At 44.2% G+C, this 17692-nt stretch overlaps 1 protein-coding gene across 3 annotated transcripts in view; it reads right to left on the reverse strand.

The window, feature by feature from the left end:
• GRM8 (glutamate metabotropic receptor 8) overlaps positions 1-17020 on the reverse strand; it is a 707399-nt gene extending 690379 nt beyond the window's left edge. Inside the window, exons 1-2 of one of the 3 annotated variants that reach the window (XM_081038725.1) lie at positions 16915-17020; positions 6496-7319 (exon numbers count right to left, since the gene is read on the reverse strand). In XM_081038725.1, coding sequence (XP_080894851.1) covers positions 6496-7005 — 510 coding nt within the window. In that variant the 5' untranslated portion in view covers positions 7006-7319; positions 16915-17020. Of the gene's footprint in view, positions 1-6495; positions 7320-16311; positions 16546-16914 lie in introns of those variants that run through there. The other 2 variants (XM_081038726.1, XM_081038724.1) reach the window with 2 other exon arrangements.
• Between the last annotated feature and the right edge of the window lie 672 nt (positions 17021-17692).

A 17692-nucleotide genomic window follows, 5' to 3' on the forward strand; every position in this document is an offset into this window, starting at 1 on the left:
CGAATCCCTAGTGCATTAATGTGCTAATTATTCCTTTGATAACTATTCTACTATTTCATGTCAGTCCTGACATATGTGTTTAAATAGGATACATTCTTACATAAAATGAAACATTTTCTATTCCAAGAGTGACCATAATAATATCACAATTAATATCCTTGTGAATTGCTGGCTGGAGGTGTCATAGAAATCATCAAAGTAAATTAAAGTAGCACAACAATAAGTTGCAATTATCAGATTCACGTGCATGTGGTTCCAGGTTCAGCTGGAAGATGGACTGAACACCCATATCCCTTCACTTACTTTTGAAAGACACAAATTTTTCAAGTGCCGGTATTTTGGTCAATAAGTACATTTGCTTCCATATAGTAAATGCTCACTCCATAACAGGGTACTGATCTTAGTCATGAAATCCACCATAACCAGCACCCCCTCTGAGCTAAAAGTCACCCATTCCTTGTGTTTTGGTTGAGGGTGGCAAGACAAGCCCTTTTCTGTGCCTGCCACTGTCCCAGGAGTTGGCCTGGAGCATTGGACTCTGTCCAAAGAGTCAGTGGTAATTCTCCCACCTGGTTAGATAGGTCCATCCAGAATTACCCAAGAGAGTAAGGAGAGAACTGGCCTGTCAGTGAGGGAGGAATGGAGCAAAAAGAAGCCAGGTCCAGGATGCATAAAAACAAACCCCACTCTTATTGACAGCTATGGATAGATCATCCAAACAGAAGATAAATAACGAAATCGCAGCCCTAAATGACACATTAGATGAATTGGACATAATTGACATATATAGAGCACTTCATCCTAAAACATCAGACTATACATTCTTTTCTAGTGTACATGGAACATTCTCAAGGATAGACCATATATTGGGACACAAAATCAGCCTCAGCAAATTTAAGAAGATTGAAATCATACCAAGCATATTCTCTGATCACAAAGCTTTGAAATTGGATAGCAACTGCAAAAAGAAAGCAGGAAAAAACACAAATACATGGAGATTAAACAACATACTTTTAAAGAACGACTGGGTCAAAGAAGAAATTAGAGGAGAGCTCAAAAGATACATAGAAACAAATGACAATGAAAATACATCCTACCAAAATTTTTGGGATGCCGCGAAAGCAGTTTTAAGAGGGAAATTTATATCATTACAGGCCTATCTCAAGAAACAAGAAAAATCCCAAATAAATAACCTCATGTTACACCTTAAAAAACTAGAAAAAGAAGAACAAGCGAAACCCAAGGTCAGCAGAAGAAAGGAAATAACAAAAATCAGAGCAGAACTAAATGAAATAGAGAACAAAAAGACAATAGAAAAAATTAATGTGACAAAAAGCTGGTTCTTTGAAAAGATTAACAAAATCGACAAACCCTTGGCTAGACTCACTAAGATAAAAAGAGAGAAGACACTAATTAACAAAATCAGAAATGAAAAAGGGGAAGTTATCACGGACACCACAGAAATACAAAGGATTATCCAAGAATACTATGAAGGACTATATGCCACCAAATTTAATAACTTAGAAGAAATGGACAAGTTCTTAGAAACATATAGCCTTCCAAGGCTGAATCATGAAGAACTGGAAAATCTTAACAGGCCGATCACCAGTAACGAAATTGAATCAGTCATCAAAAACCTTCCCAAAATCAAAAGTCCTGGACCAGATGGCTTCACCAGTGAATTCTACCAAACCTTCAAAGAGGATCTAATACCAATCCTGCTCAAACTCTTCCAAAAAATTGAAGAAGAGTCAGTACTCCCTAACTCATTTTATGAGGCCAACATTACCCTGATACCAAAACCTGGTAAGGACAACACAAAAAAAGAAAACTACAGACCTATATCTCTGATGAATACAGATGCTAAAATCCTAAACAAAATTCTAGCAAATCGAATACAACAATGCATTAAAAAGATTATTCATCACGACCAAGTGGGGTTCATCCCCGGGGCACAAGGATGGTTCAACATTCGCAAATCCATCAATGTGATACATCACATAAACAAAATAAAGGACAAAAATCATATGATTCTATCAATTGATGCAGAAAAAGCATTTGATAAGATACAACATCCATTTATGATTAAAACACTTACTAAAATTGGTATAGAAGGAAAATACCTCAACATAATAAAGGCCATATACGACAAGCCCTCAGCTAACCTCATAATTAATGGTGAAAAGCTGAAGCCCTTTGCTCTACGTTCAGGAACACGACAAGGTTGTCCCCTATCACCTCTGCTTTTCAACATAGTGTTGGAAGTCCTCGCCAGAGCTATCAGGCAAGAGAAAGAAATAAAAGGCATCCAAATTGGGAATGAAGAAGTTAAATTGTCACTCTTTGCAGATGACATGATGCTATACATAGAAAACCCTAAAGACTCCACCAAAAAGCTATTAGAAACAATCAATGAATATAGTAAAGTTGCTGGCTACAAAATCAACGTACAAAAGTCCATTGCTTTCCTATATACCAACAATGAAATCTCAGAAAAAGAGATAGAAAAAACAATTCCTTTTGCAATTGCAGCAAAAAGAATAAAATACCTAGGAATAAACTTAACCAAGGATGTGAAGGATTTATATGCTGAAAACTATAAGACATTTTTGAAAGAAATTGAAGAAGACACAAAGAAATGGAAAGACATTCCGTGCTCATGGATTGGAAGAATCAACATAGTTAAAATGGCCATATTACCCAAAGCCATATACAGATTTAATGCAATCCCCATTAAAATCCCAATGGCATTTTTTAAAGAAATAGAACAAAAAATCATCAGATTTGTTTGGAACCACAAAAGACCCCGAATAGCCAAAGCAATATTAAAAAAAAAGAACAATACTGGAGGTATCACACTCCCTGATTTTTCCTTGTACTACAGGGCTACAATAATCAAAACAGCTTGGTATTGGCGGAAAAACAGACACATAGACCAATGGAATAGAATTGAGAACCCAGAAATAAAACCATATAAATATGGACAGATAATTTTTGACAAAGAAGCTAAAAACATACGATGGAGGAAAGACAGCCTCTTCAATAAATGGTGCTGGCAGAATTGGATAGCTACGTGCAAAAGAATGAAACTGGACTGCTATCTGTCACCATGTACCAAAATTAATTCAAAATGGATCAAAGACTTAAGCATAAGACCTGACACAATAAACTGCATTGAAGAAAACATGGTACTAAACTTATGGACCTTGGGTTCAAAGAGCATTTTATGAATTTGACTCCAAAGGCAATGGAAGTAAAAACTAAAATAAACAAATGGGATTATATGAAACTGAAAAGCTTCTGCACAGCAAAAGAAACTATTGACAAAATAATGAGGCAACCAACTGAATGGGAGAAGATTTTCGCAAACAGTTCCTCTGATAAGGGGCTAATATCCAAAATATACAAGGAACTCATGAAACTCAACAACAAAAAAACAAACAACCCAATTGAAAAATGGACAGAGGACCTGAAGAGACATTTCTCCAAAGAGGATATACAAATGGCAAATAGACATATGAAAAAATGCTCAACATCGCTAATCATCAGAGAAATGCAAATGAAAACCACAATGAGATATCACCTCACCCCAGTCAGAATGGCTTTCATCAACAAAACAAATAGTAACAAGTGTTGGAGAGGCTGTGGAGAAAAAGGAACTCTCATACACTGTTGGTGGGAATGCAGACTGGTGCAGCCGCTATGGAAGGCAGTGTGGAGGTTCCTCAAGAAATTACGAATAGAATTACCATATGACCCAGCAATCGCTCTCCTGGGTATCTATCCCAAAAATATAAAAGCATTTCTCTATAGAGACACGTGTACGCCAATGTTCATTGCAGCTTTGTTTACAGTGGCCAAGACATGGAAACAACCAAAATGTCCTTCGATAGATGAATGGATAAAGAAGTTGTGGTACATATACACAATGGAATACTATTCGGCGTTAAGGAAAGATGATATAGGAACATTTGTGACAACATGGATGGATCTCGAGAGAATAATGCTAAGTGAAACAAGTCAGACAGAAAAAGCAGAGAATCCTATGATTTCACTGATATGTGGTATATAAACCAAAAAGAACAAGACAAACAAATGAGAAACAAAAACTCATAGACACAGACAATAATTTAGTGGTTACCAGAGGGTAAGGGGGTGGGGGGTGGGTGATGAGGGTAAAGGGGATCAAATATATGGTGATGGAAGGAGAACTGACTCTGGGTGGTGAACACACAATGGGATTTATAGACGATGTAATACAGAATTGTACACCTGAAATCTATGTAAATTTACTAACAATTGTCACCCCAATAAAATTAATTGAAAAAAAAAAAACCCCACTCTTCACATTGCCTAAAAAGGCTCCCAGGTTCCCTTGGGTAGGTTAAGGGGGCAAAGGACATGGCCAGGTCTTGCTGGAACCCTTCACCTGCATTTTCTCATTAAATCCATCCAACAATCTAACAGAATGTTAATATTCCCATTTTACAGATAAGCCGATTCTGTGGCAAAATTAATGTAAACAAGCGATGAGAACCTCAAGTAAGCATTTGTCACTTCCATCCCACTCCTCAAATCCTTGCCTACTGTCGGTGGGCACCAGGCTACAGGAAGGAGACAGTGGGGTTGATGGGAACCAGAATCAATGTATAAGAGGAAGATAAGAGAAGGAAAGGAGAAGACCCTCGTGAAAGTTCTCCTCTTCTCTAAAAGTGGGTGTTGTTGGGCCACAGTTGCTGAGTTAAGAACAGAAAAGAGATGCTTTAGAGAAGGCAGGGAGGGAGATCAAGTCAGAGAGGAGGGGAGGGGAGGAGAGGGAAAGGGAGGAGAGAGGATTGGGAAAGTGGCTGGAGTTGGACATCACCCCCGACCAGAAAACGCCATGCGGTTCAGAATTGAAACTGCAAGAGAAATCCCAGATCCCAGGATGTGGGGAGAAACCTGGTTCTGCATCTTGCCTCCAAGGAGGAGGTCCGCCAACACAAGAAAAATGATGAATAACTTTCCTGTTTCCCTTGAAAGTTTCCAGCAATGGAGAATTAGAGCCCCCTTGGCTGCCTGTTTCAACCTTGTGTCCTTCTCACTGCCACGAGGCTCTTCCTGATATCCTGCTCAATGTCTCTGGAATTCCCTGACGCCCGTCTGTGCCTGGACAGACACACCTCCTTCTGCTCAGCAGCATCCTCTTTCGAGAAAATGTCATCAATCTGAAAATAGTCATTACACTGCCTCTTAGCACTGTCTCTTTTAAACGAAGGGAATTCACACAGAAGCTGGACAGCCACTTGGGGGTGTGGGGAGGGTCGGTTACAGAGAGGATTCCCGTGTATGAAGTGAACCAGACTAGATGGTCCCCCAAGATATCATCCAAACCAGAAAAACTTTGATTCGATTCCTTTTCTTTTTTTGTGAAGCAAATTTTCTATCACTTTGATTTTCTCACTAGATCTGTCACCTGTCCAACGTCTCCATCTTCTTTTAATATTTTAAAGTCTAATATGCCTAAGTACATTTTCTCATAATATAAAACGAAGCCTCATTAATTCAGAATACGTTGGAAAAGTCGTGTCCCATTGAGTTGAGTAAGAAACCAGAGTGAAAAGTATTGTCGATTAAAAAAAATTGTGTCATTACAAAAGACTACGTAATGGATATTAATAAATAAAATGAGAAAGTTAATGAAAGATGGTGAGTTACGATAACTATTTTTGTGGCACTTCATACTTTCAAAGTGGTATTAGGTATATTGTTGTATTTTGCCATTTTTATTCAATATGTAAATGCAGTTTACAGGTAATAGATCATCTGAGTAGAAATCTAAATCAAAAAGTCTTGAGTTATCCTATAAACTTGAACTTTTAACTCAATAAGAATTACATATAATTATTGCAAGTCTGAATCAGAGCAGTCGGAATTAATGAGGTTCTGCTCTATTGTAGCTATAATAAATGTGACAATTTTATGGCCATCTTATATCCCAGAGTGTCACTCTCATCTACACATTAGTAATAAATACTGTTTCTTCACACAGGAGCTTTTGTCATAACAGAGCATTCCACTTTAAAGAAGTTTCACCAACTAAATTATCTTATACCTCGAATACCATAGAAGCGTTTTATATGATAAATGGGTGAGGAGTTCGTTCTACTCTAAAAGTACTTGCTTTGATTGAAAATGAGCCTCAGAAAGACGCTATTCCAAGATATTGAGCCCTCCCCATGTCACAGAAATTATCACCTTTCTATTTGTTCAGGGGGGGAAAGTCACAACGAATGTAATTAATTGCAAATAATGGAACTAAATGAACACATGTAGCAACCCAGACACCCAGGAACTAAATGAACACATGTAGCAACCCGAGATTTCCTCGAGTTGAGGAACCTGGTAACTCCATGAGCATCTTCACCATTTTCACTTTCTTCCTAAACCTGCAGTTGGAGTCAGAACAATGTATTATCCTTTTGCAATGGTCTGAAAGACGATGCCTTTACTTACCTTAAAAAGTCTTAAAATGTTAGCGACCATGATGGACACAGAGCTTGCTGCAGCACCTATGACTCCAGAAATCTTGTCAGGCTTAGTGAAAATGGGTGGATCTCCATTGGCACACTTCACATCGGAAGCGTCCTTCTCAATCAAGGCTTGCACGAACGTCAGCGACTGCTCCAGAGCATAGGTGTCCCTGGAGCACGTATCAAGGATCCGGACACCCAGCGTGATATTGGAGAGGAGATCAGGGTCTTTATTAATCTGGTCAATTGCATAAAGCATGGCCTCCAGTCTGTGGATCCCCTTTTCCTTCTTCAGCTCCCCACAAGGCACCCCTCTCTCTCCCTTGGCATGGACAGGGAAAAGACCCCCCAAAATGATGTCCCCGTCCACTCGTATGGAATGGGCATACTCCTGGCTGTGAGTTCTCTGCATCATTGTGAGGATCCAGTAGAACTTGGCGGTCAGAAGGAAGAAACAAGGGCAGGAAGCTGATCGCTTTCCCTCGCATACCATTTTCTCCACAGGTGGTGTTGCAATCCAAGACCCAAAGTTTATTCTTGCCACAGAAGAAGGAGGACCACCTGAGGCTGCACCTTCTGGAGGTTACCATCAGGGCCCCTGGGGAAAAGGCTCTGTGGGTTTCAGCAAGTTTTCTTGATTTGAATGTCACAGTGAATGTCCATCAGACCCTTAAGGTTCAATTTTATTTCCATATACAGTCAACTTGCCTGGAATGGTGCAAAAATTAGAATAACAGCTGAGGTTCTGATGTTGGGGTGAGGTCAACAATTCACATCCTTGAAGTCAGCCCTGATGCAGAATTATTCCTGGATGCAGGAGGAAGGGGGAAAAAAGGTTCAGTTCAATGGGTCTACATTTTTAAGCCCTGTTTACACCAACTTTTTTTTTTTTTTAATTTCCTCTGTTCAGCAAGAAGCTAATTCTTTTTGTCCCCCTCTGATTCTGAACACCTGGCTGCACAGCACCCAAACAGAGAGATTGATGACACTTTTGGAGCAAGGAAAACAGAAAAAGTATCAGAAATGAGGTTGATTCTCCCAAGCCAGAAGTATTTTTATTTACCAGTTTATTTCAATAAATCAAATTCCCATGCAGGTAAAAATCCTGTGATTGATGGCATTATTTCTTTTCAAACCTGTTTTTACTTTTTGCAGCTGTCTGAACTTAGCATTGAAATTTTGTCCACAAAATCATAATGAAAGGTTATTTTCTGTGATGTATTCAACAAGCCAATCATCTGTTAATGACATTTTTTGGTGCCTCAGATTTCCCAGTGGGAAAAAGTGATTATTCAATCACAACAAAAAACACACAAAAAAGCAAGAAATCCACCCAAGAAGCCCAAAATATCTAAGTTTCATAGCTTGTGAAAAGATTTTTACATCGCATGTCAGCTACTTCATAAAAATTGTCTTATTGTTCTCTGATAACAAAACAAAGACTTAAAAATGAAACACATAGGGAGGGTTGTGTGTGAAGATATTCCTATTGCCATTGTCAGCGTTTCCTATTAAATTTGTTGGGGTGGAAGCCATGGGTAGGCTTACAGTTCTGAAGTAAACACTCCTTCATCCTACAATCACTAGGAGCAAATCAGAGCTGGAGATCAATTGAAGAGCTTCTTAATTTTGTCTGACTCAGTGGGGAAAACAGTTATTTCATCAAGACTGGAAATAACCTAGAGTGAAAACGTCTACAAGCACATCTATAGAAAAAAAGTTCATTCTAGGACCTTCGCTCTTAAAGAATTCTATGAGATTCTTTCAAAGGGCTTTTGAGAAGATTTAACGGAAACCAAGAATTGACTTAACATAAGGGAATCTCATATTTGAAACGCACATACAATTAAGAAAATCAACAGCACCAACATATTTGGGCAGGGTGGTTAATCTAATGCTCATTTCTAACGTGTGTGTGTGTGTGTACATACATGCTATGGATTTGAAACCTGAAATTTGGACAATCTTCTTCTGCCCTAGCCAACCAACATCTGCGTTTATTTTCACTTGTTCAATTTCCAGTTCACGAAATTTTCATCCCATCCTCCCCGTCCCAAAGGAAAGGATGGTGCCTCCGTAGAAGACAACTGAACATATGTCCAAGAGCATTCAGAGGAAGCTGCACATTTGTCACTTTCAGATTAGAACAGGGGACTGGTCATAGTCCACTGGCCTGGATTTCTGAGTATTCACCTGGACGATACTCAGAGACGCAGCCAATGGCCAGCTCTGCTGAGATTGTTCCATTCTGCCTGTGACAAGCAGTCCTTGCCTCCTAGCACAGGCTACGTCCTAGATTTCCTCTCTCCTGACCCAAAATACATAGTCCTTTTCTGACTTTTCTCACCATTTGACTGATACTCCCTTACACTCAGTTCTCGCGGCAGCTGCTTCTCCTTCAGAAAAAAATCTGTGATTCAACAACAGCCTAACCTCAGGCATTCTGCAAAAGGAAACACTTAGAAAGTCATCTTGACTTTCTGGATGAAACCATCTAAGAGATGGATCATAAATTACACCGACCACGTAGTAAGGAAAGTAGGAGTGTGTTTTAGTTTCACAAGGAAGATCAGTTATAAGACAGTCAAACCTCATTAACTCTGACCACCAATTCAGAACTTCAATCCAGGTCCAATGGCTAGGCTGACCCTTCGCATAACCATTCTGACAGAGCACAAAATAAACAGATACATGAAGGAGGACTGTGTATGGGGGAAAGGAAGGGGACCTGTTGTTCTCCAAAGACCAGCCTTTCTTCATTTCACGGAGCCGCCTCCCAAGTATTTAAAACACTACAGAGAACAAACAGTTTTCAATTATAGACAAACATAAAGACACTCCATCTGTTAATAGCAAAGCATCCTTACCTACTTGCTGTACAGTCCTAGAAGTAATAAGATTAAGGTTCTTTTCAAAGTATTCACGTTTGCAATAATTTTTAGTTTCTTTAGCATCTCAAAGGTCTGTTTAGAGCTTTAAGTAAGGGAAGGTTGGGGGCTGAATAGCAGTGAGGCAGGAAATAGTTGTGTTTTGTGGATGGACGCCCTTAAATAAAAAACGAGAGGTTCATTTTGGTTATTCCTTCTTGGACAGCTCACTTGAATTTTTGCTTAAGATCCTTCCTTTACAACATACAACCAGCGGCCAATCACCTCCCTAAAGCTTGGTTTTCTTGCCTGTGAAGGGGTGACAGAACCTGCCACACAGTACACACAGCACCTGGCTCAGGGTAAGAGCTCAGTAAACAGGAACTACCATCACTGATCTAGTCTGCAACTTATGTCCCATTAAAGCAGAGCGACTTTCTCCATGTTTGCCCAGTTGGTGAGGTTGTCACTGAATTCTGTCACTTTAAAATTAAAATCAGAGCTACTTATAAAATATTGAAATATTGAGGTTGTCTCAAAATCTGATACAGTGTCATAAAAATCACAGACTTGAAAGCCGGAGGGTTGTTTCCCTTTTAAATTCTAAGGAAAATATATTTGAAAGTGTGTAGAAAACTACATAAAATCGGTTTCATTGTACAATCTTACATTGCTTCTCTTGCTCTCATGCAATTCTTGGGAGCTTTAATCTAAACTTTTCGACTCCAGTTGAAGTCGATCAGTTTTAAAGAAATAATGTCTTTTGGGGTCTACAAAACCCAGTAGTTCCAATTCCCCTTCTGTGCTTGATTTGAACTAGAAGAGTTTTTCTCTCAAACTGACCTGCTTCCTCTGGGGTTTGGTACAAACCTCACTGGTGCTGAGGGACTTCTTCATGGAGGTGAGAGGTCTGCTGCACTCCTGAGATCGACCTCTGAGGGCAGCAGAGGCCGTGAAGTGTTTCTGAGCCCACAGGAGGGGCTCCTCAACCTTGGAGAAAGCCTAACCATTAGCCTGAGCCGGGGAAGCCCTTCCGCTTCACTCCCTCCCAGCCCGTCCTAAGTAAATGACAGCACCTAACAGTTTTGCTGGCCTGGGTCTGCTGGAGAGCAGACACACCCACACACACACCACACACACACACACACACACACACACACACTGGAACTTGAGTCTGTGGCTCCCTGACAGTGTTCTAGCCGTTTCCTGAAAGTCCAGTGACAAGGATAGCTCCTCCAGGGGTCAGGGCCCTGAATTCTGCTCCTTTTTATTTCCTACGCACCTTCTCTGTACCAAAGTCTCAAATGCCTTACACTGAATTGTAATGAAATTCAATGTATCTTATTGAATTTTCATACACGGATTATTAGCTCTTGTATAAATAAGAAAGGAAGGCTCAGAAAGGTTGAGCAAGGCCCCAGGCCCTAAGCTAGTAAGTGGCATGACAGTCCAAATCCTCAGGCCCCAAGGTGGGTCCTGTCCTCTGAGAAAGCCCCCAGCGCTGCAGAGACCGGCTGTGGGAGCACACGTGAGGACCCCAGCGCTGCCCCTCCACTGAAATCTTTCAGAACTGTGTACATCTTCAATGGTCAGCTCTTTAAGAAAATGAATATACTAATTAAGAGGGGACAACCTGGGGGCATTTCCAGAGCAGTGTGATCTCTGAATCTCTCAAAGGATGGAGAATATTAAATACAGTTTTTCCAAACACCTCTACTTCACATCAAGTTTCCTCGCCGGCCTGATGTCAGGGAGAAAAACCCACCAACATAGGATTTATGAGGGTCTGTCATGGCCATGGCAAGTGCTTATAAGACGTGACATAGTTTTTGTTTCTCATTCGTTTGTCTTGTTCTTTTGTTGTTTTTGGTCATGCTAATAAACTTTAATTAAAAAAAAAAAGACATGACATGGTAAAATCCTCACTGAAGAATACCATTAGCCAAAAATTGTCATTTTTATTTTTCCTATAAAAAGGCCAAACAGCATCCCTGTGCTGGATTCCATTCAGTTCTTTAACAAAAAGGTTAAGGTGAATATTGTCATCAATTCACAAAATTGCAAATCCAGCAGTTTTCCCTTGAAAGCGCTCACACTTGCCGCTCTTTTGGGTTGTTTTAGAAAATGCATGATAGTCACCTATTATCTCCTATTTGGAAACATGTGTGCCTGGCTCTGGAATCTTGCTGGGAACAGAGTGAGGATAGGTCAGACAGAGCCTTCCCCTGGCAATGGAGGACTGGAATTGGATCCTTGTCTGATAGCCACAGCTTGGCGACACTGACCACGTCACTTTACCTCTGTGTGCTTCCATTTCCTCATCTGAGAAACGAGATAAACCATGTGATGTCTAAGGTATCTTCCAGCTTCCCGTTCTGAGATTCTATTATTGAATAATAAGGGAATATGAGACTATGCTCAAACACTAGAGCAAAGCTTTGCCAAATGAACACAATAACTAATTTTATTTGTAAGCTGAGGGACTTTTTCCCATGAGTGAGAGAAGATGAGGAAAGCTATTCTGTACAAGAAAGCCCCATATTAAGAAAATCTGATACATGAGATGTTCAACTGACTAAACAGATAAATTAGAAAGTGATTATTTGCATCGCAAAAGAATTCACTACAGATTTCCTTTAAATAGCTAAATCCCCTGTGCATTTAAAATGCAATCTGATTTAGTGGAATTCAATTTGCCCAATTTTTTTTCAATAACACTGCTATTGCATAAACAGACCAAATTTAAAGTAATGAGAAGCTATTTTTTAGTATGACTTATATAAGAAGAGGGACAGGGGGTAAATCCGACATTCATTGACTGCCTACAATTTACCTAGAACCTAACACATGTTATCTCATTTCCTTCGCAAAATACACCTATGAGGTTGATATCACAGCCCCTATTTGAGATAAAAAGAAACCAAAAAACAGAAATCTTATATGAATATGTCTAAAATATTGAGCCAGAATTCAGATGTGGAACGGCTGCTACTACATTCTTTCCGTGATTCCACATCCCTTGGGTGCAGGACAACATGATAGATATCGAGCTAACCCTGATTAGATAATACGGACGCTGAGTGTGGGCACCTGGCGTCCGAGAAGTCCCTGATTCTAACCTCACTTCCCCCAGTACTCACTACATGACATTGGGCAGGTCACTTAACCTGGGCTCAGTTTCTTTGTTTCTAAACTGAGGAATGATTTCTGGCCACCTCTCCCGGTTGTGAAATGAAATAAAATAATGTATGCAAAGGTACTTTATAAACTGCCAGTATTATAAGAACGTACAGGGATATTATTAGGTTAACAACCAATCCCAGAACTCAAATATTTTGCTGGAGTACTGTGCTTAGAAGACCTGAAGAGGAAAAAAAAAAAAAAAAAAACACTTTCCTTTCACACTCAGGGCTGATCAGAGCTTAACAAGTCATGTGTCCCAGAAATCGAAGGATATCGAAGGAAAACTGGGAAGGACACAGAAGAAAAGTCAATGGAAGAGTAATATCTGACCTGGGTGGCTGAAGATCATGAACGCTTGGAACATCAAAGGGGCTACTGCAGGAAGTGGTGACAAGATATTCTTCTGCAGTGAAAAGAGGACAATCGGAAACCTTCCTAAGTTGTATGCAGGATATAATACAGAGTTTCTACAACTAAGAGTCATTACCTGACCATGGAAAAGTTAGCCAATAAACAACCAGCAGATTTCTATCTTTAGGCATAACCTCATCTGGAAAAGTATGAAACTGGGAACACAGGTGCTCAATAATCTCCACATATCCTTCTTGGGCGTCTCCTGCATCTTCCTACTTCTGCTCACCTGCTCCCTCCCCACCCCCCCACCCCATCCCCCAGACCTGGCTGTCCTCCCTGTCTCAGTACTGATGTGTCCTACAGCTCATAATCTTAAGACCTGGTTCTCTCCTTACCTTGGCCCTCCCCAAGGAGTGAGTAGATTCTTTAACAGGTATCAAAACCAGAAGATACTGTCGTCCCCCAGTTGGAACATCTGCATTTACAAGATAATTTCCAGGAGATCCATAATTTCTTTACCAAAGAAAGCTCTCTAATAATGGTAAAGACTGGCAACGTAATATGCCAAAGAAGGGAATTATCAGGAGCCTCAGCAGTGCCCCTTAAATCACTCCAACAGGGCCCACCACTCAGAAGGCAGCTCCTGGCATCAGAATGCATCACATTCAAGGTCCTTAGTCAGTGAGTTCGTCACCACTTGTCAAAGCAACAAGTAGGTATGAAAATCAAAGAAAACACCTCTCTGAGCTGAGAGAGAGAGAGAGAGAAGAAAGAGAGAGGGAGGGAGGGAGGGAGGGAGGGAAGGAGGGAAGGAAGGAAGGAAGGAAGGAAGGAAGGAAGGAAGGAAGGAAGGAAGGAAAGAAGGAAAGAAGAAAGGAAGGAAAGGAGGGAGAGAGGGAGGGAGGGAGGGAGGGAAGAAGGGAAAGGGGAAGGAAGGGATATAAATTCCTAGCAGACAGAAAACACGCTCTTAGGATGGAAACAATATGTCCCGGCTGGCTCTCTGTTCACATCCTCTCCTCAAACAATGCGAGTGACTGTTTCTCCTGAGCAAAATGCATGTGTGAGTCTGGTAATGTCCAGTCAAGTCGGACAAGAAAACAGAGACAGTTTCCTGACCCTTCGAAAGGCAGCCTATTCAACAGGCATGGAGATGGGCCAGGTCTTAGCTGAGTCCAGTTAAGAGATAAATCCAGGCAGCATCTTCTTTTTAAGACACTGGGACAGAGCAACTCTACTCCCCAGACTAAAGCAAGGATCTCTTCATGTTGGGCATTCTAACTACAGGAAGGAGACAGTAAGAAAGAAACTTGGAAGGCAAAGCATCATTGCTACCAGAAGTGTGTGTGTACAGTGCCTCATGCCCTGAAGACAATGGAACATTCTTACACAAAGATTGGCATTGGATTATCAACATGAATGTCAGCTGGTTGTTTGCTACATAAATACCGATTAAACATGCCCTGTAGCAGCTCCAACCTGCCCAGCCAACTTTAAATGGAGCACATCTCCCCAGATCTCTAACTTTCTCCTGAACTCATTGAAGCTCAACTCTTCCTTTTATCTATTCCTTTTGGTTTTAGATGTTTTTAGAATTATTCAAGTAGTGATAATTTTCATGGTCAGGCAAAACTAGCTAACACAAACCAAATAGAACAAATCAAGCCTAAATAACACAATAGAGCTGTGTTCTCAGCATCTTTTTCTTTATTCTGGGTAAATCCTCTCCTAGAGAGCTTCCCCTCAGCTATTTCTCCCCAAGTCCCAGATTTTAAAGCAAGAATTCTCTGTCTTTATCTCAGGTATGATACAACCTATAGTTGACTCTGAAATGGGAAAACTGCATTTAAAACTCTTACTTCATTTTTCCCTGATGAATATGGCTTTTCTATTCAAAATTATCAAACCACACATTTTCAAACACCAGGCAATGAGTTTCAGACAGCCGATTCTGTGTCCTCCAGAGATCTTTCAAGACATTATTCACAAGCAAGTGGCTAAGGTATGCTAAAGTGGTTTCTGTAGCCATTTGCAATTATTGACAAACAATTTCATAACGGAAAATAGAAATTACAGTCAAGTGTTTATCCAAGATCTACCTGCTGGTGGCTCTTTTTCTCTTTTTATTTTTTCTTTCAAGCAAAATACACGCTATCATCGGAATGCATTTGTCCCATTTATGATTTTTCTTGTATCTGCACTACCAACCCTGATTTCCAGTTCTGTCCTTTGGCAGAATTTGTATTCAATCGGGGTAAGTGGTGGAGACAGTAGTATACTCTTGAGTATTCGCGAGAGAGACTCCCACGCCGTCGGGTCTGTGGGAAAGGATCACCCCAAATGGCAAACACGGCATTCCCTCCCAGGGCGGGACTTGCGTGTCGCTTGGAGGACTGCGAGGTTTGGGTTTCTGCAGCTGGTGAACAGGTCTGTTTCCACTCCAGCCATCCCCGGCCGCAGACACCTGACCCCAAGCTCTGCAGTTCGGGCCCCGGGGAAAACAATCTTCAAGGAAGCGTGAGGGTGCCGTCTTGCGCAGTTGAGTGACTCGCACGTCCCTCTGCCTTTCATTTGCACTAAGAGAGCGCGTCAGACAGACGGGTTTTGGGGGGTGTGTGTGAGAGTCTGTTATATTTCCGCCAACTGTACGAACCTTACGGGATCTCCGAGCTGTTTGGCAGAGCAGATGGGCTGGCTCCCCGCGCGGCGCAGAGGGTCTCTCCCCCTACGGCTGTGTCAGCCCGCAGCCACTCACCCCTGCCCGCTCCCCTCTTCTCCACCGCGTCTTCCTTTCTCTTCTGGGTTCCTTCAGCTGTTGAACCCGGGTTCCAGGAGAGACCTGGGCCTTGGGAGAAGCACCTGGTGGCTCTCGTGTCTCCCGCGCCGCGGGGATCTGCCTGCGCCGCCCAGGAGCGCGCGGGGATCCAGCCTCCGCCCCACCGCACCTGGCCGCCCCGAGCGCCCACGCCCCGCGCGGGTCCGCGCGAAACTGGGGCCAGACGGGCCGCAGGTGCTTGGGGGGAGCCGTTGGGCGCATTTGCCTTTGCTTCTTAAACTCAAGATACTCGACATCATTCCTGCTCCCCTCCCCCCGCCCCCAACAGGACACGGAACTCCAGCGTTTTCCCGAAAGCCACGAAAGGGGGGCGCGGAAACCCCAGCCTCGCCGCGCCGACTCGGAGAACGCAAACTCCAGGCAGGCGTCCGCGGTGCGGGGAGGGGACGCGGGGTCTCGAGGACTCCCCAGCCGCCGGGCTTCTGCCGCGACCCCCACCCTCCCGGGTCCTGGTGAGACACGCATGGCCCGGCCCCACGCCCAGGGACACGGGGTTCCCCCAGCGCAGCCCTAACTTCAGAAATCCCTCCCGGTAGTTAGCGTCGCAGAACGGAGGTACCTCGTCATGTCGGCGGGCAGGTCCGGATTCCGCCACGGCAGGTCCGGGAGGTCACCCGGGGCGGGCCAGCCGAGGGGGGGCGCCTGGAAACCCGCCGCCCGCGGAGCGACCTGGGCGCCAGCCCCCTTCCCTCGCCCTTCAGGCTCCCATTCGCCGGCTAAACTTTTGGGGGATCACATCCCCCAGCCTTGGAAGTCCCGAGCTCAGCTCCCTCTTTTCTGAACCCCTTCCCTGGAATGCAATCATGGGACGACGAGAGGGGCGGCTGCCTTGTTCTTTGCCACGTAAAATCAACAGACACCCAATCAAGCGCCAACGCCCGGCCAGCCCCGCGCCCCCCGTTCTCTCCCAGCCCCCGGGGGTGCGAGGCCGTGGCCCGTGCCCAGGAAAAGCAGATCGCCAAAGTGATCCGAGAAGGAACGGTGCCCCTGGTTGGCTGTGCGCTGAACGGTTTGGGGAAGAAAACGCAAAGGGGATCCAGTGCCGGGCGGGGGTGCGGGGGTCCCCTTTCCTCCCACACGGCGTTTGCGGCACTTGGGGCGGGGGCTTCTTCCCGCGGGGCACTCGCTCGCTCCTCCCGGGGCTGCGCCCGGCGAGCCTTACCCTGCTCCCGCAGAGGGCGCGGCGAGGAAGCCGGCGGGGACACCGCAGCTCCATGTCAGCGCCGCCGCCGCCGCCGCCGCGTGAGGCGAGCGCCGCAGCCGCACTTGTGGCTGGTCTCGGGGCTGAGGGGGCTGAGCTGGCCCTGCCGGCGCCAAGTCTCTTCCATGTGAATAACAAATACTCCCACCGGCGGCCGCGATTGGTCTGCGCCCCGCGCCTCCCGATCCTCCGCCCGCGGCCATTCACCCGGCGCGGCGCGGGGAGCCGCGGCCGGGATCGCGCCCCGAGTCGCCAATCGCTTCGCGCCAACCAGTCACCTCTGGAAACGGGAGGGGGAACCCCGGGGGGCAGGAGCCCCTGGATGTCGCTGTCACTGAGCTGCCCGGGCGCGGGCGCGGAGAGGGACGCTCGGCGGATTCCCCTCCGCGCATCATCACCTCCGCCCTCACCCGCGACGCGCGGGGACCAGAAATGTCAACCGTTCTGATTTTTAAAATCACCCCCAGCATCCCGCCCCCAACAGAAAAGGGAGGACCCAAAGGCGGCGGGGACGGGGGAGAGAGGCAGGGAGCGGGTGCATAGAAGGAGGAATATGGCTGGAAAGGAGCTGAGCGGCTCCCACTGCCCGCCCAGCGCGGGACCCACGCGGGAAGGCGCCGCGCGACCGCCACCCACCCGGAGCACGGAGTCGGGGACCGCAAGCCGGGGCTCCTGGTTCCCGAGCACAGCTCCGACAAGGGTCCCTGTGAGAACACCTGGCAGATGGCAAGTGTCCGCC

The sequence above is a fragment of the Rhinolophus hipposideros genome, assembly GCF_964194185.1.
Source record: "Rhinolophus hipposideros genome assembly, chromosome: 25".
Taxonomy (NCBI): domain Eukaryota; kingdom Metazoa; phylum Chordata; class Mammalia; order Chiroptera; family Rhinolophidae; genus Rhinolophus; species Rhinolophus hipposideros.